The sequence below is a fragment of the Phaenicophaeus curvirostris genome, chromosome 16, assembly GCF_032191515.1.
Source record: "Phaenicophaeus curvirostris isolate KB17595 chromosome 16, BPBGC_Pcur_1.0, whole genome shotgun sequence".
In the NCBI taxonomy this organism is placed as follows: Eukaryota; Metazoa; Chordata; class Aves; order Cuculiformes; family Cuculidae; genus Phaenicophaeus; species Phaenicophaeus curvirostris.
Window position 1 is genome coordinate 15,790,796 of NC_091407.1, and position 24,245 is coordinate 15,815,040.

At 52.9% G+C, this 24,245-nt stretch overlaps 1 protein-coding gene across 2 annotated transcripts in view; it reads right to left on the bottom strand.

The window, feature by feature from the left end:
* LOC138727544 (ankyrin repeat and fibronectin type-III domain-containing protein 1-like) overlaps nucleotides 1-24,245 on the bottom strand; it is a 271,747-nt gene that overhangs the window by 203,976 nt on the left and 43,526 nt on the right. Inside the window, exon 1 of one of the 2 annotated variants that reach the window (XM_069870034.1) lies at nucleotides 12,766-13,075. The exons of the other annotated variant lie outside the window; for it this stretch is intronic. Coding sequence (XP_069726135.1) covers nucleotides 12,766-12,950 — 185 coding nt within the window. The 5' untranslated portion in view covers nucleotides 12,951-13,075. Of the gene's footprint in view, nucleotides 1-12,765; nucleotides 13,076-24,245 lie in introns of those variants that run through there. 2 annotated transcript variants of the gene reach the window in all.

Genomic DNA, 24,245 nt, shown 5'->3' on the forward strand with positions numbered 1-24,245 from the left:
CCTTCTGAGCAAGAGCAAGGAGTAAAGAACCCCAAAACACCAGAAAGGAAGCATATTCCTGGTCTTCACAGCGAGCTATGGATCAGTTGCCAGGCTGAGGAGAACAGCACCAGCACAGATGGCACCAAACTGCCCCGCAGTGCTGGGCTACCGGTGCATCCCATGGGATGAAAGGGAAACAAACATCCCCTAACATAGAATCATAGAATCACAGAATCACCAGGTTGGAAAAGACCCATCAGATCATCGAGTCCAACCATTCCCATCAATCACTAAACCATGTCCCTCAGCACCTCAGGGAAGGTGAATCAATGCCCTCCCTGGGCAGCCTCTGCCAGTGCCCAATGACCCTTTCCACGAAAAATTTTTTCCTAATGTCCAGTCTGAACCTCCCCTGGTGGAGCTTGAGGCCATTCCCTCTCGTCCTGTCCCCTGTCACTTGGGAGAAGAGCCCAGCTCCCTCCTCTCCACAACCTCCTTTCAGGTAGTTGGAGAGAGCAATGAGGTCTCCCCTCAGCCTTCTCTTCTCCAGGCTAAACAACCCCAGCTCTCTCAGCCACTCCTCATAAGGCCTGTTCTCCAGCCCCCTCACCAGCTTCTTTGCTCTTCTCTGGACTCACTCCAGAGCCTCAACATCCTTCTTGTGGTGAGGGGCCCAGAACTGAACACAGGATTCGAGGTGTGGTCTCACCAGTGCCAAATACAGAGGGAGAAGAACCTCCCTGGACCTGCTGGCCACGCCGTTTCTGATCCAAGTCAAGATGCCATTGGCCTTCTTGGCCCCCTGGGCCACTGCTGGCTCATGTTCAGTCGCTGTCAACCAACACCCCCAGGTCCTTCTCCTCCAGGCAGCTTTCCAGCCAGACTTCTCCTAGTCTGTAGCACTGCACAGGGTTGTTGTGCCCCTAGTGCATCACCAGGCTGAATAAGCTCTCGCTCTCCCCCCATCTCTGGACCAGACAAACATAAAGCCAGAGCAGCTGTTGGCTTCAGAGCCTGGCAACACAAGGGTGATGAATCAATACCCGCTTGCTGACACCCACTTCTCCAGTGCCTCTTCCCCCTGGGGTGAGCTCTGCACCAGGGCTCCACTCTCCTCCCCTGTGCCGCCACTTGTCTCTAATTGATCAGAGCCAGGAGAGGTTAATTAGCACTGTGAGTGAGAATTGCTTCTGTGCTTGGGTCACAGGATGTATTTTCTCCATGCTTTCTCCAAGCATATCCTTCTCCCAGCTGCTGGGTGGCTCACACAGGAGCTGGCTGCAGCCTCCCACACCAGAGATCAGGGCTGGAGGATACCCCAAGCAGCCCAGCCCAGGCAATAACCTCAGCAGCAAACCTTCTCAAGATAAAAACGGCCTCATATCTTGGGAATATCAAGGTGAAATAGCTTTTCTGACTTTGGAAGGTTATCAGGGTGGTAAGAAGACTGCCCTTTGCAGTCCCGGGGTTGCCAACCAGGGGTGCATCCACGGAGATTTCCCTACCACGCACCAGGACAGAATCATCCCATCATTAACAGGTTTGCTATTTGTTCTTTCAAGCAACAGAAAAAAAATGTGCTGAAGCTTCCCAGTTTTGCCACAAACATGGATTTGGAACCAAAAAAAAAAAAAAAAAAAGATGTAACAGAGGTGGTCACCTGAATTCCATGCACAGGGCAAGCAGCCACAGGCTTGGCGCAGCTGGTGGGCACAAACACCAGCTCCAGTGGTTTGCAAGCATCGTGGAAGCCCGTGGGTGCTCAAGGCAGTGGTGCCCACCCCAGCAGCTGCTTTGAGCAGGAGCTGAGTGTCGGAGCTCTGCTTTGCCCACCCTACAGTGGCTGCCACAGTGCACAAAGCAGAAGGAGCTGCTTATTCCCACCCGCGTTCTTTCTCATTTAAAAAATGCAAACTAAAAATATTTTGCATAAATTTGTATAATTGCCAGCTATTTCTACAGTAGAAAACTCAGAACTTGAGGGAAAAAACACAACCATGTTTTTAATTATTAAAGACAGTCCTCCCTTTTGGAACATTCTAAATAGACGTCTCAGGGTTTTTAATTTCCTCTTTGAAATGCTCTTCCTGGGTCTAGAAAGTCTCCTTTGTCAGCTCAAACCCCCTCGCCTTCCTCTCAAGCTCTGCAGGAGCCCTGTCTTATCCCACCTCCGCCAGCTGGATGATCCCTGGATGATCTCCTCCCAGGCTGGCTGCTCCCCCAGTAAGGGTCCGGAAGGAGATAATACACTCCCCAGACTGCCCTGCAGGAGGTGGCCAGACTGGGCATATTGATGTCTCCAATTCCTTTCCCCAGCTAGGGCCAGGTCAAGGCTGGTCACTTTTAGGAAGTCCTTCAGCATCCAAGGACAAGTGGCTGTGTAGGACAGGTCCTCCCCTGGTGCCCAGCAGGGCGACAGATAGACCTCAAGGGCATCTCCTCCCTGCTCCCCAGGCTCTGTGCCCATGGGCACTCACCAGCTTCAACACCACCAGCCTCACAGGCTCCCCACATTCACCTTGACGTCTCCTTGACTCCAGATCAGTGCTGGGTCCAGCCCTGTTCAATGTCTTAATCAATGACCCGGATGAAGGCATCAAGTGCACCCTTAGCAAGTTTGTGGGTGACGCTAAGCTGGGTAGAAGTGTGGATCTGCTGGAGGGCAGGGAGGCTCCAAAGGGATCTGAACAGGCTGGACCACTCAATGATCTGGTGGGTCTTTTCCAACCTAGTGATTCTGTGAGATGAATTCTGTGAGACCGCTGGGCTGAGACCAATGGCATGAGGTTTAACAAGGCCAAATGCTGGTTCCTGCACTTGGGGCACAACAACCCTATGCAGTGCTACAGACTAGGAGAAGTCTGGCTGGAAAGCTGCCTGGAAGAGAAGGACCTGGGGGTGTTGGTTGACATCGACTGAACATGAGCCAGCAGTGGCCCAGGTGGCCAAGAAGGCCAATGGCATCTTGGCTTGGATCAAAAACGGTGTGGCCAGCAGGTCCAGGGAAGAGATTGTGACCCTGGACTCAGCACTGGTGAGGCCACACCTCGAATCCTGTGTTCAGTTCTGGACCCCTCAGCACAAGAAGGATGTTGAGGCTCTGGAGCGAGTCCAGAGAAGAGCAATGAAGCTGGTGAAGGGGGATGGAGAACAAGTCTTACGAGGAGCGGCTGAGAGAGCTGGGGTTGTTTAGCCTGGAGAAGAGGAGGCTGAGGGGAGACCTCATTGCTATCTCCAACTACCTGAAAGGAGGTTGTGGAGAGGAGGGAGCTGGGCTCTTCTCCCAAGTGACAGGGGACAGGACGAGAGGGAATGGCCTCAAGCTCTGCCAGGGGAGGTTTAGGCTGAACATTAGGAAAAAATTTTTCGCGGAAAGGGTCATTGGGCACTGTCAGAGGCTGCCCAGGGAGGACATTGAGTCACCTTCCCTGGAGGGGTTTAAGGGATGGGTGGATGAGGTGCTGAGGGACATGGTTTAGTGATTGATGGGAACGGTTGTACTTGATGATCCAGTGGGTCTCTTCCAACCTGGTGATTCTATGATTCTATGATGGAGGCACACGAGGGTGTGGAGCCCCTTCACCTCCAAAGGCAAGCAATGCCAATGCAGACTGATACCTCGACAGCAGGCAGCCAACACCCCCTGTGCCCCACAGGGCCCCCAGGAAACCCACTCACAGCTGGAGAGCAGCATTTGCTCCAAAAGCAGAGCAAGAAAAGCCCCCAGTGCTCCGCCAGCAAGAGCTGGGCTGCCTGGCATCCCCCTCTGCCCGGGAATGCCCTGCGCAGGCGGGCACAGGCTGCGAGGGGCAAACAGGGACAACCTCCATTCAGAAATCCTCCCCTTGCCAGCCACCACTTTTATTAGAAGCTGTTAAAATTCACATCCGCTGATTGAAATCATTTCCTTCCCCTTTGCCGTGTGCGAGTCCCCGTGCATATCGCTGGTGCTTCTGTTTCCTACCTGCACACCCACCCAGCCGTGACTCAGTGCCAAAACAGAGGGTGAATTCGGAATCAAATAGTCTTTCTAGCAACCGTGACTCACAGGCCAGGGCTTTCTGCTGAAGAAGAAGTTTTCTGCAGCCAGGCTACATTTGCAATTCCCCCTAATACCAATATAAGTTCCCCTTCCTCCCACAACCCCATCCAACTACCATTCAAAAAGAAAGCATGACTATCCATTTTTTCTGCCTAATCCAGGTAAAGATTAGCTTCAGCTTGTGCAGAAAATAGTCGGCTCCCAACCTCATATCCATTCCCAAAGATCAGTTTTCAGAGGAGGCCAGAGCTCAGCAGAAAGGGAGAAGACAGGGTGCAAGTCACATCACTTGGTTTTAAATACAACACAGCCCCAAAACCCAAACAGATGACAGAGTTCCAGCCTGTCAGATCCAGAAAGTTTGATTTTCCCCAGCAGGTTCCAGGCTCATGCACTTTCACGGGAGAGGTATCAACCATGCCTCTACCTATAGCCACGGGAGTAAATTTTTGAAGGGTATCAAGAAGCATCAAGAGGACCAGAGGAGCACAGCCCATCTGGCTCCATCTGCACCGCATCCACCTGCACCCATGCAAGGAGAAGGAGCCACCTCCCCTTGTAGTCCAGAATGCTGGGGGTTACTGGGTGCTGGAACTGGAAACACCCAGGGCACAGAAACCTCCACGGAGAACCAAGATGTGTCAAGTTCTGATGGAGAAGGCCGTTGCAAGGACAGGTTTGATCAGGAAACAGATTTCTTCTCCATGCTGCTCCCCATGCCCCTTCCAGAAAGATCACAGCCACAAGATGCAAACAACAGGGGAGAGCAAAACTAAAAAGCCTCTTTAGGTTTAATATGCAAAGCCCAGGCAGCTCAATCAAGCAACAAAAGCTAAATGTCATTTCCTCCCATGGCACTGCCACTCCGCTTGCAAAACAGAAGCGTTTACATCTGACAGCTTGTCATCATTGTGAGACACCGGGGATGCAGCGCTCACACAGCCTGGGGAAAAGCTGGTGCAGAGGACAGGGGAGGAAGGCTCAGTCCTTCACTTCACAGCACACGGCCAGACAGAGGTGAAGGAAGCAGCTGCCAAATGCAAGAGCTGAGAGACACCCCAACAGCCACAGCCACACAGCAGCGCAATGCCAGACCAGGTGGGAAGAGCAGTGGCAGCACTCCGCATTACCAAGGAGCTGCACCCCAAAGCACCCCAGCCGCACGGGAGGACAGCCACCCACCCAGCTGCGACCACCCTGCAACCCACCAAGTGACCCACCCAGCACCTCCCCAGCCAAGAGAGGCTGAAGTTTCAGCTCAAGTTCCTCGAGCTCTTTCCCACATTCCTGCACGGCCACACAAACGACACTGGCTAAGCTGGAAAGCTGCTGCCTGTTACAGTTAACCGGATTAAGGGATGCTCAGCACTTCTGCAAAGCAGGCTGCGGTCTGAGTCACTAACACTGCATTTAGGACTCTCTTTCCAGCTCAACCTGGGTCAGCATCAGCACAGAGCACTTCCACGCAGTACTAATGGACATCAATCCATATATATATATATCTAGTTAATAGATTGCCATGACCTCTTGCAGCAAAAATGTGAATCCATGCACCCACATACAATTTCCTGCTGGCTCCACAGCAGGGCAGGAACGTGTCAGCACAGGGAAGTTGGAAATGCAAGTGCCATGAACACCTTCTTGAGTAATTTACTTGTTTTCTCTTTTAAGATGCAGATACCTTTCTATATTGACATGTCATTTGGAAGCAGAAAGGTTTGGTTTAGCCATGTTTTGAACCAAAGAGGGAAAAGGAAGGCAGGCAGGCGGGCAGCTATGTGTGAGCCACCCTTTGTGCCCCTCAGAGATCCCCTTGAGTGACAAGTTTCACCATGTGTTAAAAGCCTACGGCCCAGCTCAAGCTGCAGGATGAAGCACCCAGGGAAAATGGTCTGTGCACATTTGCAAAACTAAACGCTGCATGTAGATGCCCAAGACTCCCCTGAGCATCCAGCAAGGCTGGCAGATGGACAGAAGCTCCCCAGAAGCTCCAGGCACTGCCTGGCCGCTCTGCTCGCTCCATCTGCCTTCTTGTTCCATCCTACCAGCCCTCAACTTCCACAAGCACCCACTGAAAAACCCCAGACTGGGACTTGAAAGGAGTGGGCTGAGTCTCCAGCACTGTGCCTGATGCGATACTGGGCATCTCTGTGCCACTGTGACACAGCCAGGATGATGCCTGAGGGAGGAGATCTCCTGTGATGGAGCCTCCTGCAAGGCTTCCCAGTCACTCAGAGGTGAGACACCTGCTGCTACTTTTATCCTTTGCGCAGCCAACATAGGATTTGTTCCTTCGGTGTAATTTTCCAGCCCCAAAACTTGCCAGTTTCTCCTCTTCCCCATCAGAGCCACGTGCTGGAACACAGACTCACTGCCAGAACTGACAAGATATTTTTAAGCAGCCCAAAACAACCAAGCGCAATCCTGCCAAGAAAACCTTGCTCACTACCCCTCCCCACTTACTCACCACAAGGCCCATCAAACTACACAGCAAGGAAAACGGATCAGGATATCAGTGTGGAAAATGCCCCCAAAGGAGAGAAGGTAACAGCTCCCCATTGCTAAGTCAAGCTTCCTGCAAGGCCCAGGACAGGCTCCAACTTTGACAGCAGTAACGACACATGGAGCCACCTCTGCACCCGCTGCGTGTGCAAAGCTGGAGCATCACCCAGGGCAACATTCCTTCAGCAGGAGCATTATTGATGGGTGAATTGTTTGGTGGATGAGAAATTGGTTGGATGGTTGCATCCAGAGGGTAGCGGTCAATGGCTCGATGTCCAATTGGAGATCAGGGATGAGACGTGTCCCTCAACGATCCATACTGGGATCGGTGCTGTTTAATATTATTAATAACAATAAGTGGTGAGGTTGACACTCCTGAACGGTGAGATGTCATCCAGAGGGACCTGGACAAGCTGGAGAACTGTGCCTGTGTGAATCTCATGAGGTTCAACAAGGCCAAGTGCACGGTCCTATATCTGAGTCAGGTTAATCCTTGGTTTCAATACACGCTGGGAGATGATGTGAGTGACAGCAGCCCTGAGAAGAAGGACTTGGAGTGCTGGTCAATGAGAAGCTCAATATGAGCCAGCAACATGCACTCACAGGCCAGAAAGCCAAACCGTGTCCTGGCCTGCATCCAAAGCGGTGGGACCAGCAGGGCAAGGGAGGGGATTCTGCTCCTCTGCTCCCCTCTGGTGAGACCCCACCTGGAGTCCTGAGTCCAGTTCAGGAGTCCTCAGCACAGGAGGGACATAGAGCTGTTGAAGCGAGTCCAGAGGAGGTCATGGAGATGATCTGAGGGCTGGACCACCTCTGCTCTGAGGACAGGCTGAGAGAGCTGGGGTTGTTCAGCCTGGAGAAGAGAAGGCCATGAGGAGACCTTAGAGCAGCTTCCAGTGCTGAAAGGGGCTACTGGAAAGCTGAGAACAGACATTTAGCAAAGCTTATTGTGGCAGAACAAGGAGTAATGATTTTAAACTAAGGGAAACATTCAAGGCCAGGTTGGATGGGGCTCTGAGCAACCTCATCTGGTTAAAGGTCTCCCTGTTCCTACAGCGGGGTTGGACCGGATGACCTGTAAAGGTCCCTGCCAACCCAAAGCATTCCGTGATTCCATGATCTAGTGACACAGGCAAAACAGGCCAGGCAAGGTGGAATTTCTATGTAATTTAATTCTTACCTAACTCTATTCATCGCTAATTAACACCAACTTCCAACTCCAATTCAGGCATTGAGAAAAAAGGCAACAAAAACCCCAAAGCCAACATCCTGTCTGCCTGCGCATCACCACACCCCCGCCACCTTCCCAGCCCTTCCCAGGGTTTTGCTGCAGCTCATGCCACTGCCTTCCCCCAAGCCAGGGAAAAGCTTCTCTCCTGGAGCCCACTGAGGCTCCTAACACCCCAAGTTTTTAGGGGTCTTCAGTTCCACTGCCTCCAAGAACAAAGGTGTCCCCCAGGAGAAGGACACAAAGTCCAAAACCAGGCACAAATACCTCCTTCCTCTTCTGTCCCCATCCTGAAGATCTCCTTTTCCATATCTAGGTGGCAATCTCCAAATGAGCACATTAAAGACCCTCAGTGGGGACTCCAGAGGAGGGGAGAGGTGGCAGCTATCAAAGAAGGAACACGCATCAGGAGATCAGATCTACCCCAAAACAGTCCTGGGGCAAGAAAGCCACTAGATCCAACAGCAGGGACAGGATGAGGGGGAACAGTTTTCATCTGAAAGAGGGGAGATTGAGATGAGATCTTAGGAAGAAATTTTTTTTTGTAAGTGTGGGGAGACCCTGGCCCAGGTTGCCCAGAGCAGAGGTGGCTGCCCCATCCCTGGAGGTGTTCAAGGCCAGGTTGGATGGGGCTTGGAGCCCCTGATCCAGTGGGAGGTGTCCCTGCCCATGGCAGGGGGTGGAACTGGATGGACTTTGAGGTCCCTTCCAACCCAAAACATTCTGTGATTCTACGATTCCAACCTAGAGGACAAAAGGCTTCCCAAAAACCACCTGTGGTTGGTATTTGGAGTTTTAATGAAATGCTGTTTGTTCCTGCTACAGGTTGCAGCTCCCAGGGACGGATGCTGCCATGGCATTTGGACTAAGATCAGCTCCAAGAGACTCCTTGAGAAATTCTCCCAAACACATTAACTCTGTCAGATGGCATCAGATCCCTGTCTTCCCAGAACTGCTGGCAGCACACAGGATCTCGGGACAGGAGTGTGCCAGGCTTGCTCTCTGCTGCGCAGCCCTGGGTGGATCCAGCAGCATGGAAAGGCGCCAGCCCACTTCCGAAACCCTCAGCTTGCCCTGGACCCTCCCCTGCACACTCAGAGCCTAGCAAGGCCACATTCTCAGCCCAGTTACAAGACAATAGCCTTCCTCAATTTTCTGATCCACTTTCAAAAGCTGCCGGAACCCAAAATTACTTGTCCAGACCTTCCAGTTTAAAAATAGCTCACTAAATAAAGGAGTTATTGTGTATAACCTGCCTCTTCCTTTCATTACTCCTCTCTGCCAGAAGCGGATCCTCTCTACCCTTCCTGCCAAGCAGCAGCACCTGGAGGCTGGCACCACAAGATAAACACAAAGAATAACCTCCCAGACCTCCCCAAGCACCTCCAGCCCCTCCCATCTTTCACTCACAGGTGCCTGCAGCCACTGCTGCAGTCTCTGAACCACAGAGAAATCAACCCCCAGGATGATCCAGGCCTTCATCCTGCACAAAGTGGGACAGCTTCAAAACCAGTCAAGCTGAGCATTGGGTTCATCCATCACTGGTTCTGCTGGATTGAAAGAAGTTACTGCAAATAAATCATAGAATCACAGAACAGTTTGGGTTGAAAGGGACATTAAAGATCATCTAATTCCAATACCCCTGCCATGGGCAGGAACACATCCTACCAGATCAGGCTGCCCAATCTGGCCTTGAACACCTCCAGGGATGGGGCAGCCACAACTTCCCTGGGCAACCTGTTCCCATCTCACCACTCTCATTGTGAAGAAATTCCTTCTTATGCCTAGTCTAAATCTGCCCCTCTCCAATTTAAAGCCACTCCTTCTCATTCTATTGTGACGTGCTTTTCTAAGAAGTCCCTCCACAGCTTTCTTCTAGTCCCCTTCAGGAAGGTCATTCTAAGGTCTCCTCAGAGACTTCTCTTCTCCAGGCTGAACGACCCCAACCCTTTCAGCCTGTCCTCATATGGGAGATGCTCCAAATTACTTGCACGCTTCACTGAGATGAGCTCTGGCTAGTCTATTTATGCAAAGTCGCTATCACCAGCAAAGCTGTGTGCTGGGGATACTTATCCTGTCACACCTGGAGCCTCACGGCCCCGGAGGTTCAACCATTCAATCGATTAAAGAACACGGGCCAACTGTGCCACAGCACCGCAGCAGAGCATCCGTCCTGGTGCTGAGCACAACAGGCAAGGTTGAGGTTGGAGCCGCCTTCAGGTGACACAGCAGCAAGGACGAGAACCACAACACTGCTCACGCCATAAGGCATGGTAGAGCAGGAGGGCAGCAGGCATCAGAGGCTAAGGAGCTCCTACAGGACTCGTGTTTGGCCAATAGCACCTGAATATGGAGACTGATGGTTAGCCTGGAGAAGAGGAGGCTGAGGGGAGACCTCATTGCTCTCTACAACTACCTGAAAGGAGGTTGCGGAGAGGAGGGAGCTGGGCTCTTCTCCCAAGTGACAGGGGACAGGACAAGAGGGAATGGCCTCCAGCTCCGCCAGGGGAGGTTTAGGCTGAACATTAGGAAAAAAATTTTCACAGAAAGGGTCATTGGGCACTGGAACAGGCTGCCCAGGGAGGGGGTTGAGTCACCTTCCCTGGAGGTGTTTAAGGGATGGGTGGATGAGGTGCTGAGGGACATGGTTTAGTGATTGATAGGAATGGTTGGACTTGATGATCCGGTGGGTCTTTTCCAACCTGGTGATTCTATGATTCTATGAACTGCTGGACCCCTCTTCTGTGCACACATAGGAGCCCATAAATTCCCAGATCCAGACAACTCATTCAGCCCACCTCGTACAGGCTGCTTTATCTGGAGGTGGTGTTTGAAAACACAGGCATATTAGTTAAGACCACAGCTACACACCTGCTAATATCTGCTAGGTCCTGGGAGGCTGAGCGGGACCACCATATTTAGAATTTAATAACTCCAGTCAGTGCATCCTCCACACTGCAGCCCTGCCTGCATCTGCTGCTGGTGTCTCGGAGGGACCTCACGGCTTTGGCAACCGTGCTGAGAGGTGCCCCGAGCTGTGCAGAGGCCAGGGGAGGGCCCCAGAGGGTCTGTTAGACACCACACTGCTGAGCCTGGGCTGCAGGACCTGTGGTAGCTCCACACACACGGAAATGTGGGGTCTGAGCATCTTATTTCCTCCTCTCATTTAACACCAGAAAGGTGCTCATCAGAGCTGATAAAGCTCTGTCTGGAGAAAGGACAGGGCTGGACAGGGCAGCCGATGCCTTTTGTTTGCATTCGGATCCCAGCCAGCAGCGTTCAGCCCTCTGGATGCCAGCAGCCAGTTCAGCCTGGGGCACAGGTCTCCTTCAGGGCTTCTCCATGTACAGAAGTTGGAGGGCAAAACAGGCAAAACCTCAAGCAGCTTGGGTGAAAAGTGACACTGATTTCAAAAGCAACCCAATCAACTCTTATTTTTACTTCCATAATCAACCACATGCAATCAAGGGAATGGGCTCAGTGTCTGCAGGTGCACTCAAGCCCTTGTCCCTGAGGAGCCAGGGGCACCGGGAATGCTGCCTACACACGGAGCCAGCCCTAGTGCAGCTGCTTGGCACGGTGGCAAAACACGTGAAAGAGCAGGGAGAGCACAGCTCAGCATCTCGAGCTCAGCCATGCTGGACCACCTGGACACGTGGAGCAACCTCTGCTTGGGAGAACCACGTCCCCCAGCCCCATATAGAGCAGAGCTTGGCCAGGCAGCAGCCCCACAGCCGTGCCTGACACGTGGTGAGCTACGCTTGTGCATGAGGGAAGCACTCAAACGTGTTCATACCCAGCGTCCCACCAGAAAATCTGGTATATGAGCTACAGGCCAGCAATGCCACTTTTGTGGCTCACGTCCCAGAATTAGGAAGGCGTCAAGACATCTCCCTTTACTTGGGAAACCACCTCACACCCTGAAACACAAGGGCCAGCAACAGACCTCCACCTTCTTTTGATCTGCACGGGCACTTTAATACCCTTCACAGAGTATGAGACGCTCAACAACCAGGGAAGAAGCTGAGTTGATATCTTAGTGCTATTTCCTACTATATGTCCCCACACAGTCACAACCCCTCCCAATGGAGGGAGGCTACGTGTGCAAGCAGCAGGGGGGTTTGGGGACACAAATCCTGGTGACCCTCCAACCCACCATGAGCCCTCACAGAAGGGAAAAGCTCCGAGCAGCATCAAGTGACAGCCACATCTTACAAGCTGTTCGTAACATCCAAGGAGAGAGCAGCCACCCAGACACAGAGCAATTTTCTTAATTGCAAGAACTGTGTTTACATTGCAAAACAAGGCTGCCTGGGGCTGCCCTTGATGCCTCCCACCGTGACCCTGAGCACCACACAAGCAGCGTGCTGCTCGGGGAGGGGGATTCCAGTCAGCGCAATGCCACCCCTCCTCATCCCCGATCTACTCGCCTTCTCAACGCACACCCCAAATGAGCTGATGGACCTGCAGCCCCCTCGATGCTGCAACCCCTCCCCAAGCACAACTGAGCCCCTGCTCCCAACCTTCTCAGCCACTGCATCCCAGAGGCTCCATCATCACACCGGCTTTCAGCTCCACCTGCAAAGCCACTGCTCACTGCCTGTGCAGACAAGATTTTGGATGCAGCAGCACAAGGAGCAGAGGGAGGGAAGGGCGGTTGTGGTACAATAATCTCAGTACCGTACCAAGGAGACAGCGCAGCGGCACAACACAGAAAGCAGAAACACAAGCAAGCAGGTACACCTGTGCCCACTAACCCAGCAGGTATCCGAGAGGTCCCACCAACACCTGGGACGTGCCTGTCAGAGATATCCCTCAGCAATGAGCCGCTCCGGAGCCTGAGACAGGGCAGAGGGGATGTTTCCAGAGCTCTTGGCTTGCTCCCAGCCCCCTCCCCAGTACCCAGAGAGATAAAGGGAAAGCAGAGCACCAAGGACTGCATCTCCCACCCCACCACAGTCTGGACACACAGGAGGCACCAAGGACTCACATGCCACTGCCAACCCCATACCTGCACTCTGTGACACTACAGCAACAGCTCCCGCTCCGCCGGCCCCGCCACCCGGAGCGCAACTCCGACCTTGACTTCCGCAGGCTGAAGTACTCGGTCAGCTTCCCGAACGAAGCCATGGCCCCTGCAGCGTCCGAGCGCACGCCCACCTGTGTCCCTGGGTGCCGGTCCCACCGCACGCTCATGCATGCTACACACCGGCCACACTCGCTGCCCCGCAGGCTCCTTCAGCCCATGAGACTGGGATAGGAGCACTGTGAGTCAGAGACAGCACGAGACGGGAGGAGTTGAGCCAGGAATTACTTGTTGGACAGTCCAGAGCACACTTGACGGTGATCCCTCACATGGCGAGGGTAGGACGCTCTGCCTCCCTGAGTAAGGGGCTGCACGACAGCAGCTGGCAGCCGCACGCTTATATAGTGTGATGTTGCAAAGATGAGTTAAGGATAAAGGAGAAAAAAGAAAAGTAATAACACCCGTTGTATCCCTCAGTCGTGATAGCACCGGTCTGCAAGCCCCTAGGGCGAGTGGCCACTTAGCAGGTGAGGGAGCTGGGCTCTGGGAAGGTGGCCCAGGGTGGCTGCGGTGGCCCTCAGCCAGGCGATGGGATGCTGTCTGGATCTGAAGGTGACGAGAAACAGAAAAATCAGTTGTTCCAACAGATTTCCAAATGGTCTGTTCTTACAGCAGACAGAGACCAGCACAATAGGTAGAGAGGATCCTCACTTGCTCTTCTTCCAAAGGATCCCCACTTGCTCTTCTTATGGCTCTTTAGAGTTCACCAGTTTTTCTCCTTCCATGTTTTCCAAAGCAGTAGGAAGGCACCCTTAGCCTCCAAGAGCGCCTACCTAACCCGATTTTCCAGGCTGTCACCAAACACCTGAGCACAGAAGAGGGACAGACATTTAAAGCAGGCACGTCTGAGCCAGGCAGAGGTCACCTGTGGGCTCTGCCTCCCAAGCTCCAGCACCAAGCCCTTCTACAGCAGAGAAAGGGATGCTGCGAACCCAAAGGGAAATCCTACTGCCAGAAGCACTTGTCTCTGCATCCTCGGTGCTTAACGCCAGCTGGGCGGAGGAAAAACAAGGGCTTCAAAAAAAACCCCTCGCTACAGCCCTGCGGAGCAAAGCCACATGAAGTCAGCGGAGCAGATCCAGGGGAAGGGGTGTCTGATGGCACCTCAGCCACGCCAAGAGACCCTCGAGGAAAGGGCAAGAAAGACAGCGTTAACTCAACGGGCAGCCCAGCGAGCTACCTTCGCGTCCTCTTGATCCCTCAGCCGTGGATGCCATGTTAAAAAACAAACAAACCCCCATTCATTGCTGGTTCCCTGCTCAGAGCCACCCACTGCACGAGGGGCGAGCACCCGCCGCTGAGAACCTGCTGGGTGCCTTGCCGAGCCCCGCTTCCCTCCTCCCTTATTTTCATCCTTTTCCTCTGGGCTCTTGTCCAGCTTCCCGCTCCAAATCCAGCGGCTGTGGCAGGGGGTACGGCGGCAGCCCACGGCCCCCCGCCCCTGCTCGTGACTCGGTGCCACCGTCACATCCCTGCCTGCGCTTGTGGGGAGGAGGGGGGTTGGAATTTGTTTGAACAGTCTTGCTCCCTGCCTCCCCACTCCGGCGCTGAATTTCATCTCAGCCAAACGGCGCAAACCTGCACACGACACTGGGGGCTGGTGATGCCCGGGGGGGGATTTCAGGCGGGTCCCTGCTAGCCTCACCACCAGGCAAGGACATTGTCCCCCAGCACCTTCACCCTCCCACTCACACAGCAGGAGGGGAGTGCTTGGATTCATTTCCCTCTCCCAGTTGGGCATAATCCATCCGCCCCGCTCTGTCTCCCACCTTCTCCCTCCGCTGGGCTCCACTGCTGCTGGGGAGGGGTCCAGGGTGCTTCCTGAAAGCGTTTCGTTTGTGGAGAGGGGAGCTGAGGCAGAGCAGCCACTCGCCGCCTCTTCCAGGCGCAGCATGAGCCGGTAACACGGTCACCCCTCTTATCTCCCATCGGCTCCCCGTTACCGCTCGCCGTGAAATGCAAGACGTCAAAGGAGGTCAGAGGAGCCGAGGGGAGCAAAGGGGGTGGTGGGAGGCAGCGGAAAAGCAGCCAAAGGGGAGGCAGAAGGGGACATGGCTTGTTTCCCTGCTTGAGAGGAACAGCGGAATGCAGCACTTCGGGAGGCTGCTGGGCTGAGGAACACACATGCCTTCAGAGGAGGACGGCAGCCCGTTACCTGGCAGAGATGATGTTATGATGTTATCTGCTCCTCAGCTCTGCAAAGGCAACAGGAGAGGGGCTGAGCTGGGCAGAGGAGGAGTGGGGAGGCTGAGCAGGGTTAAATTGAATACCAGCATTTAATACTTGGCATTTGCAAAGCAGCTGTTTGGGGACAAAAGGGCAATTTGGAAAGCAGCAGGAAGATTAGACAGACAGATGGATGGACACCTCTCAGGCAAAGAGCAAAGTCAGACCCTCGAGCCCCTCAGCTTCCTGGGGGATGCTCCTGGGGCCAGGAATACCTCACAGTTCTGCAGTCCCCTTCTGGGCAGATGAATAGGAACCACAGCTTTTGGCAGGACAGCAAGACCTCCTGCAAGCTGCAGTGCTTACTTGGTGAGTCCAAGAGTCCCAGCTCTTGGGAAATGAGCAGGAGGAACCTCTGCCTTCATGAAACCCCATGTCTGGGTAGCTGGGGGCAGCAGGATTCAAGATACCTGTGCCTGAAAGCTCAGACAACTCCATAAACACCTCCATCTGTGATCACAAAGTGAACCTCCAGAGGGGACTGCTGCCCCCAGCTGCCCCCAGTGCATCCCAGGCCCCTGGACTAGGCTTTCTGGGGACATCTCGGGCTGGAAGCACAATCAGCACCACAGCAGAAACAGCATGAGCTCCCACATGTCTCCTCTTGAGTTCGATCTGCTCAGATGTTGCTGAAATCTCTCTAATTCCACGTTAACAATCTGCTGTGTTGGGGTTTGTGGCCGCGTACTCAGTGATGCGAAAGCCAGCTTTCCACTTTCACTTAATAGCAGAATGAAAGACTTCATAAGGGAAACAGTAGTTTAATTTGCAGGAGACATAAACTGATTTGGAAGAGGAGCTCTGAAGGAGACTGTGAAAGCAGCAATCAAAATCCACACAGCGCTGGGACTTTCTGTGTCAGTGTGATGCAGAGCACGGCCACGCGCATTGCCACCCCCATGCAGCCATCACGGCGGTGTTGGTAGAAGCGTCAAACACTTTTGTCTGCAGGCAGTTTAAACCAAGGGAAAAAAACAAAAACGCAAGTCCAACCATGTGGCAGGTTGGGTCCATCTCCTATTCCTGTACCTGCACTCTCTTGGGCCACCGAGACCAGCAGTTCCCATTCCAGTGCTCTCCAAACACAGGGAAACCATCACAGACATGGAAAACAGCACCAGTTCCAGCTTGCAAATAATGACACTTCTCAGGTAGAAGCTGTGACAGCTCCCTCCTCACAAATACCACAAGTCCTAGGGTTGCCCAGGAGCATGGAGCTGGAAAGCAGCTCTGCAGTATCCCCCAGAGACCCCTCACAACACCCAGTCCCTGTTCTCCTGAGTCCTGGCTGAGCAAGCCACATCTTGTTGCATCTTTGTGGCTTCCCCAGGCAGCTTTTATTCTGATTGCACTTCTCAAGCATGGCTAGGCAGAAGCAGGGAAGAAGCAAAGGGTATCCTCCAGAGCTGACAGCTTCTCCGTTCCACTCCTACGGTGCTGGAGGAGTCCAGCCCTGTTTCTCCAGGACTTCAGTTTCACTCCTTCATACCAAGACTGCTCAATCCAAGTTGAACACACACACTCTCCCAGCCCTGGCCCTTCTGGGGACCTGCTCACCAGCCGATGCAGAGCCCATTGCTGCTCCTACTGCAGCATCACTTTTAACAGATCCTCCCTCCCCCCAGGACAGCGTAGGTGATGCCAACCAGTACCCCTGGCTCCCAGGACCTGGGGGAAGAAGCCAAGGCAGAGCTGATCCATACTGAGAGCAGCTACTCCATTCCTACAAGCAAAACCTCGGGTGTTTTAAGGCTCCCTTTCCAGACAGCCCTTTCCCAGTCTGGCTGATACTTGGAGAGCAGCCTCTTCTGAGGTCCTTCAGCCATACAGAGGACGAAGTTCAGCAGGATGCATAAGTGGGGTCCCAGACAGCAGGTTTGAAATTAAAACAGTGACAACAGCAGAACAGACTAGAAAACCCTGCCCAAAAGAGGAGCCAGAGCCGGAGCAGCTGATCATGGACAGAGCCTGGAGCAGGAGGCACTTCTCTCTGCTCACCTGGAGACATCCAGTGGCCAAAGGGCAAGCTTTCCCAGAGCTTAGGGGAAAAGAAAGAGCTGTGTGGGTCCCCATACCCCAGTTCCCATCCGTTTTGGTCAGAGTTCCTCTTCTCTAAAGTGAAAAGCATCTGCCGAGGTCCCAAAAACTGAGTGAGGGGAAGCTTCCCAGTCCCCCAGTGAAGAGCTATGCTTCAGGTCAGCACGGAGAGGATTTCTCAGGAACCTTCTCTCAGTGCCAGCTGAGGGGAAGAACCAAGAGGCTGGGTCTGGCTTCTCCAGGTTCCTTGGGAGAGCTGACAGCACCACAGGAATCTCAAAGGGGTTTCTCAGCAGGGATTTCCCAAACTGCTGAGAATTGGCCACTGCTGTCAGGCACCAGCTCCCTATGAAGCCCCACAGGAATAAATTAAGCCATTAATGAAGAATTTTGATAATCACTAGTTTATGGAAGGCAAAGTAAGTTCTGAGCATTAAGATTTGGAGTTTAGGAAATTAAATTCTCCACTCTCTTTTTAAATACAAAGACTGAGTCCTTGTTTTCCCCAACCAGCTAACGCAGGTACAAGAGCACCGGAAAACATTGCAGGACAGTCATAAGAATCACAGGAATACATTATTCGCAGGACAAACAAAACCAATTAGAACGACGTGCACAAGAAACACATGAAATGCAAGGAGGAAGTGATCTAAGAAACAGATAGGGACCATCTGCAACTTTGAAATGTTCCCAAAAGGCCAAAATGCACACCCATATCTACTAAAATATTACATTGTAAAGTTACACAAGAGCTTCAAGTCCCAGGTCAGTTAGGTCTTTATGAGGCTAAAATAATTCTGCATCCTATTTGTAGCTGGAGCAGAAGCCAGGACCAGAATCCCCAGCATAAGAAGGATATGGAACTGTTGGAGCGGGTCCAGAGGAGGCCACAAAGATGATCCAAGGGCTGGAGCATCTCTGCTATGAGGCCAGGCTGAGAGAGTTGGGGTTGTTCAGCCTGGAGAAGAGAAGGCTGTGGGGAGACCTTAGAACAGCTTCTAGTACTGGAAGGGGCTCCAGAAAAGCTGGGAAGGGGCTTTTTAAAAGGACATGGAGTGATGGGATGAGGGGTAATGGCTTTAAATTAGAAGGGGGAAGATTTAGATTAGACATTAGGAAGTAACTCTTCATGATGAGGGTGAGGAGGCCCTGGCCCAGGTTGCGCAGAGCAGAGGTGGCTGCCCCATCCCTGGAGGTGTTCAAGGCCAGGTTGGATGGGGCTTGGAGCCCCTGACCCAGCGGGAGGTGTCCCTGCCCATGGTAGAAGAGTGGAATTAGATGGGCTTTGAGATCCCTTCCAACCCAATCTATCCTATGAGTCTACAAAAATGAAAATGTTTTGGGTCAGAGATCTTGCCATGAGGACTAACAGTTTCACTGTTTTGCTTTTGCACCGTCCCTGCAGCACAAACCAAGCGAATGCACCTGCTACTTGCAAACACGGGGGTGTAGTGGCACAAACTGTAGATCCTTGCTGTTGCCCCCAGCCCTGCAGAAACCCAGCCCAAGCCCCGGGGAGGCAGGCTCCTCGCCGCGGTGCAGCCCTGGCACCAACGCACGCTTGCTGGCAGAGCTGAGGCCCCGCGGAAGCGCTGCACTTTATTACAGCTGTAATGAAAAGCAGAGCTCACGACCAGCTCTATAATTTCAGTCTAACTAGACACTTCACGTTAATTGTCAGTTATATCACATTACATACAAATTTCAGTGCCGATACCTAGCATAAACCAGCCGCATCAATTTACTCATTTGCCTGATGTGTTGCCACATTAGAACTCATTTAGCGCAATTAGTCTCATTCCAGCAGCAAATCCAGATGTGCTGCCCAAGTTAAAGTTAGTGCATCCTTCTCATTCTTGGGAATTACAGAGGGAGAGGCTTCAAAGACACAGCCTGCTGGTAATGTGGGCCACTCTCCTGTATGTGGAACACGAGGTGGGCATCAGCCACATACAGAGTTCAGATGCACTGCAGCATCAGCCACCGAAAAGCCTGGCAGACAGGCTGGTGGCTCCCTGCTTCCAGCCTGCTCAAATCTTTCCCTGTGCCCTGAAAAAGCAGGGATGTCAGCACCCAGCTCCTCACACCGCAAGGGGCCCAAGCACTCTGTGCAAGTGAGGATTTACAGGAGCTTGGCTCAAATTTGCCATCACCAAGGAGCAGCAGGGAAGCGGCGGTGTAACCGGCACAAGGAGCCAGCAGGAGCACAGCCCCAGCCCCCAGCAACGCTGGAGCTGATCCAGTCACCTGCCTGCAGCAGCTCCTCAACATCTGTCCCTTCTCAGAGCGTGGGATGCGCAGGCTCCTGAAATCCAATTCCCTTTTTAGCATCCCAGATAGATGGGAATTGCCAAGATATTTCATCCACTTAAAGAGGTGGATGACACACACAACAATGTGTAGTTACATCGCGGCACACACAGGGACAATTGCCCCCCAGAGCAGGGACATCCCCAGCGCCTGCTCCCTGATGGTGGCACAAAAATCTGGCTCAGGCTTGCAGGGGAAAGATAGACAGCAACACAGCAAGCAGAAAGAGTCGTAGGGGCTTTTATGCACTTGCTAAGAGAGAAAATTGGTTGGATCTTCCTAAAAAATAAGACTCCTGAGTTTGAAAGGACTGAAGAAAGTACAAAACGTCAACAGTGACGCGATGGGAGGAAACACGGCAAAAGGAGAGGCAAAGCCAGAAGAGCTGAAGAGCACTTAGAATCATAGAATCACCAGGTTGGAAAAGACCCATCGGATCATCGAGTCCAACCATTCCCATCAATCACTAAACCATGTCCCTCAGCACCTCATCCACCCACTCCTTAAACCCCTCCAGGGAAGGTGACTCAGGAAGCCTGTTCCAGTGCCCAATGACCCTTTCTGAGTGAGCAGACTCCAGGCTGGGAGAATGACCAACTACAATCAATACGGCTGCCTGTGTTCGGAGCATTGCTTGTGCCCATCAGGGGGCTGGTGGGGAGCAGCCCCCTCCTACATCTGGCTCCCCACTGCCTGACCCACGCATGTTGTACAAGCAGCACACAGCTCCCATGCCACCCCAGGTTGCTCACGGACATCTCCTTCTCCCTTACCAAAAGGTGCCAGGACTTAGAAAAGGTCAGAAAAGATCTTTGAGATTATCATGCCCCTGGACTCACCACTTGTGAGGCCACACTTCAAATCCTGGGTTCAGTTTTGGGCTCCTCACTACAAGAAAGACCTTGAGGAGCTGGCGCATCCAGAGATGAGAACAGAGCTGGAGAAGGGTCTGGAGAACAAGGGTTATGAGAGGCAGCTGTGGGACCTGGGGCTGTTTAGCCTGGAGAAGAGGAGGCTGAGGGGAGACCTTGTTACTGTCTACAGCTGCCTGAAAGGAGGTTGTGGAGAGGAGAGTGCTGGCCTCTTTGCCCAAGTGACAGGTAATAGGACAAGGGGGAATGGCCTCAAGTTGTGCCAGGGCAGGTTCAGATTGGACATCAGGAAGGATTTCTTCACCAAAACAGTTCTCAAGCACTGGAACAGCTGCTCAGGGAAGTGGTGGAGTCTCTATCCCTGGAGGGGTTTAAAAGACAGGTAGATGAAGTGCTTAGGGATATGATTTAGCACTGGACAGGTACAGTTGGACTCAATGATCTCAAAGGTCTTTTCCAACCCAGTGATTCTATGATTCTATGAGAGAATCTTGGAATGGTTTGGGTTGGAAGGGACCTAAAAGCCCATTCATTTCCAAATCTCTGCCATGGGCAGGGACTCCTCCCACTGGATCAGGGCACTCACAGCCTCAACTATAGCCATGCAAGAGCCCCTCTGGGAACTCATCTGTGACCTCAAGCTTCCCTCCAACCTCTCTGAATCCTTCCAAAGATCTCAGAACCACAGCAGTACAGTCTGGAGCAGCTCTCCTTCCCAAGGCTTCATGCCCCAAACCAGCCTTAACCTTCGTGATCTGGCAGCAGACCCAGCCCAGCACCCGGTGCCTGCACAGGAGAGAGGCTGCCCAGATCCCACAGGAATTCACATCCTCCTCAGTCCCCAGATAAGTGCTTACACTCATCCCTCAGCAGCCACAGCCCAAGGATCCCACACCAGGCACCCACACATTGCAGGGAAGGACGGTTCTGCTCCCAACCGTTTCCTTCTCTCCTCTCACCCAGTAATTATCTCATTTCTGCATCAAAACAGAGTCTGTTAAACCCTCAGCTTCGTTCCCAAACAATAGATTAGCGTAATCCTCTTACGCCACCGAGCTGGCCATGCCTGCTGCAGGCAGCGATTGCAAACTTTCAACCCTGGAGTCCAATTTTAACTTTTTGTGACAAAACTCTGAACAATACAACCATCAGATAGAAGGGGACATTGGACTTCCTCAGCAGAAGGCTTTCCATTTAAATTAAACCAAATGATTTCTCCCAGGTTCAAGTAATCTCATTAAAACAAAGCAAAAACAAACCCCTGAAACTTCCAAAACAATATGTGTCAAATTGAAAACCTGCAGGAACCCATAGCAGAGTCAGGAACCCACAAAGCAGTCAAGGAAGGACAAACACTTCGACTTACAAAGAGACAGATAATCCGTATCATGTTGGATCCTTCACAGTATAAGCAGAAACGTCTAAAGCTCCCATCAGGCAGAAGAAGAACAGTTACGCAGTTGGACAGCGTCACCAAAATGAGGAGCTCAATAATGAGACCCCTCACCTGAGATCATTTCTGCTGACATCCAGCTCCACATCCCTGCTTTCCCTGCTCAGATCCTCACCAGATCCTCTGATCAAAGGGCTGCTTGGGGGACAGACATCAGCTCTGCCACCCCCAGGACTTCAACATCCCTGCAGTCCTCGACACAGTGGGGAAATCAGTGGGATTATCATAAAATCATGGAAAGGTTTGGGTTGGAAGGGACCTCAAAGTCCATCCAGTTCCACCCCCTGCCATGGGCAGGGACACCTCCCACTGGATCAGGAGCTCCAAGCCCCATCCAGCCTGGCCTCGAACACCTCCAGGGATGGGGCAGCCACCTCTGCTCTGGGCAACCTGGGCCAGGGTCTCCCCACACTTACAAAAAAAATTTCTTCCTAAGAACTCATCTCAATCTCCCCTCTTTCAGACGAAAACTTGTCCCCTTGTCTTGTCTCTGCACAAGACCCACTCCCCAGCTTTCCTAGAGCCCCTTCCAGCACTGGAAGCTGTTCTAAGGTCTCCTCACAGCCTTCTCTTCTCCAGGCTGAAGAACCCCCACTCTCTCAGCCTGTCCTTGTACAGGAGGTGCTCTAACCCATGGATCACCTCCGTGGCCTCCTCTGGAATTTATCCACACAGATCCATGTCCTTCCTGTGCTGACGACTCCAGAGCTGGATGCAGGGCTCCAGGTGGGGTCTCACCAGAGCAGAGGAGAGGAGCAGAACCCCCTCCCTTGTCCTGCTGGTCCCACTGCTCTGGGTGCAGCCCAAGACACAGTTGGTTTCTGGGCTGCAAGCACCCACCGCTGGCTCACAGTGAGCTTCTCATCCCCCAGCACCCCAAATCCTTCTCTTTGCTGTGGTTTCTGGGGCAGCCACACACTGGGCTCCTGGGAAGTCACCCATCTAGCGCAAACCACTGGACTGCAGGTCAGCCTGCACAAGCCCTGAAGAACCATTCCACCTCCAGACCTCTCTTCCACACACTCACGGCATCCTCATGCTGGGAACGCACAGTCCAGCCCAGCACTGCAACCTTGTATGGTGTCAGCAAGGTTTCTACCACCGAGGAAAAACAAGGAAAAGAGGGAGGGAGACCCTGCTGGCATCACACGCGGTCTGTCTGCATCCCTTCTTCCCAGACCTATTCCTACCTTAACCTTGCTGCTCCTGCCGTCAGTGGAGTCTGCCCTGCTACTGGCAGAGGAAAAGGAAGCCCTGGGGAGGTTTCTGGGCAATTTCTCACCTGGGAACAGAAATTGTAACCTTTGGGACAGCAAGCTCAAAACACCGCCAGGAAGCATGTGCCATGCGACTCGGAGCTGCTCTGGTAGGGATCAAAACCAGGGAAGTCCATGCACACTCCTTCAGCACTCAGTAACGGAGAGAGGTGGCTCATCCTAGGGCCACGCAACCACAGGACCTGACGCGAGGGAAGTGGAGGGAAGAGTCTCAGTCCAGAGATGTGGAGATCTGGATCTTTCCTCAGCACCCACCTGGTGATGCATGATGTGAAGGTGCTGAAGAGCTGGTGGGGACACCATGCCCCTCACAAACCATCTGGGATCCTGCCAGAGCCTGGACCACACAAGGAAAGGCAACATAACTACTGTGTATCTAGGATAGCTGGGTAAGGAAGCACATTAAAAAAACCAATTATTTAAGTGCTAATTGGCCACAGGGTTCAGTCAAGAGTGTTCCTGTCAAAGTCGGGGTCAAGGATCCACTGGGAGGCTCTGGAGTGAGTCCAGAGAAGAGCAATGAAGCTGGTGAAGGGGCTGGAGAACAGGCCTTATGAGGAAAGGCTGAGAGAGCTGGGGGTGTTTAGCCTGGAGAAGAGGAGGCTGAGGGGAGACCTCATTGCTCTCTCCAACTACCTGAAAGGAGGTTGTGGAGAGGAGGGAGCTGGGCTCTTCTCCCAAGTGACAGGGGACAGGACGAGAGGGAATGGCCTCAAGCTCCACCAGGGGAGGTTCAGGCTGGACATTAGGATAAAATTTTTCACAGAAGGGGTCATTGGGCACTGTCAGAGGCTGCCCAGGGAAGGGGTTGAGTCACCTTCCCTGGAGGGGTTTAAGGGACAGGTGGACGAGGTGCTGAGGGACATGGTTTAGTGATTGATGGGAATGATTGGACTTGATGACCCGGTGGGTCTTTTCCAACCTGGTGATTCTATGATTTCCATGATTCTATGATTTCTATGAGCCTCCCCAAAAAGACTGGGAAGCATCACCTTTCACAGCCTCCCCCTCTCTGGGTCTGTCGGGCTGTGCCTCGACACAGGGGAAGCCAGCAAGGAAAGCACGCTGCCTGCAGTACGAAGGAAGGAGCTTCTGTACCATAGACAGTTTATAGCAGCAAAGCCCTCCAAACCTCCAACCCCACAACAACAACATGGTAAGAAAAATAACTCCCAGCATATGCTCTGCATGAGCACTGCTGGGAAACACCCAACAGATAGGAAATGCCTT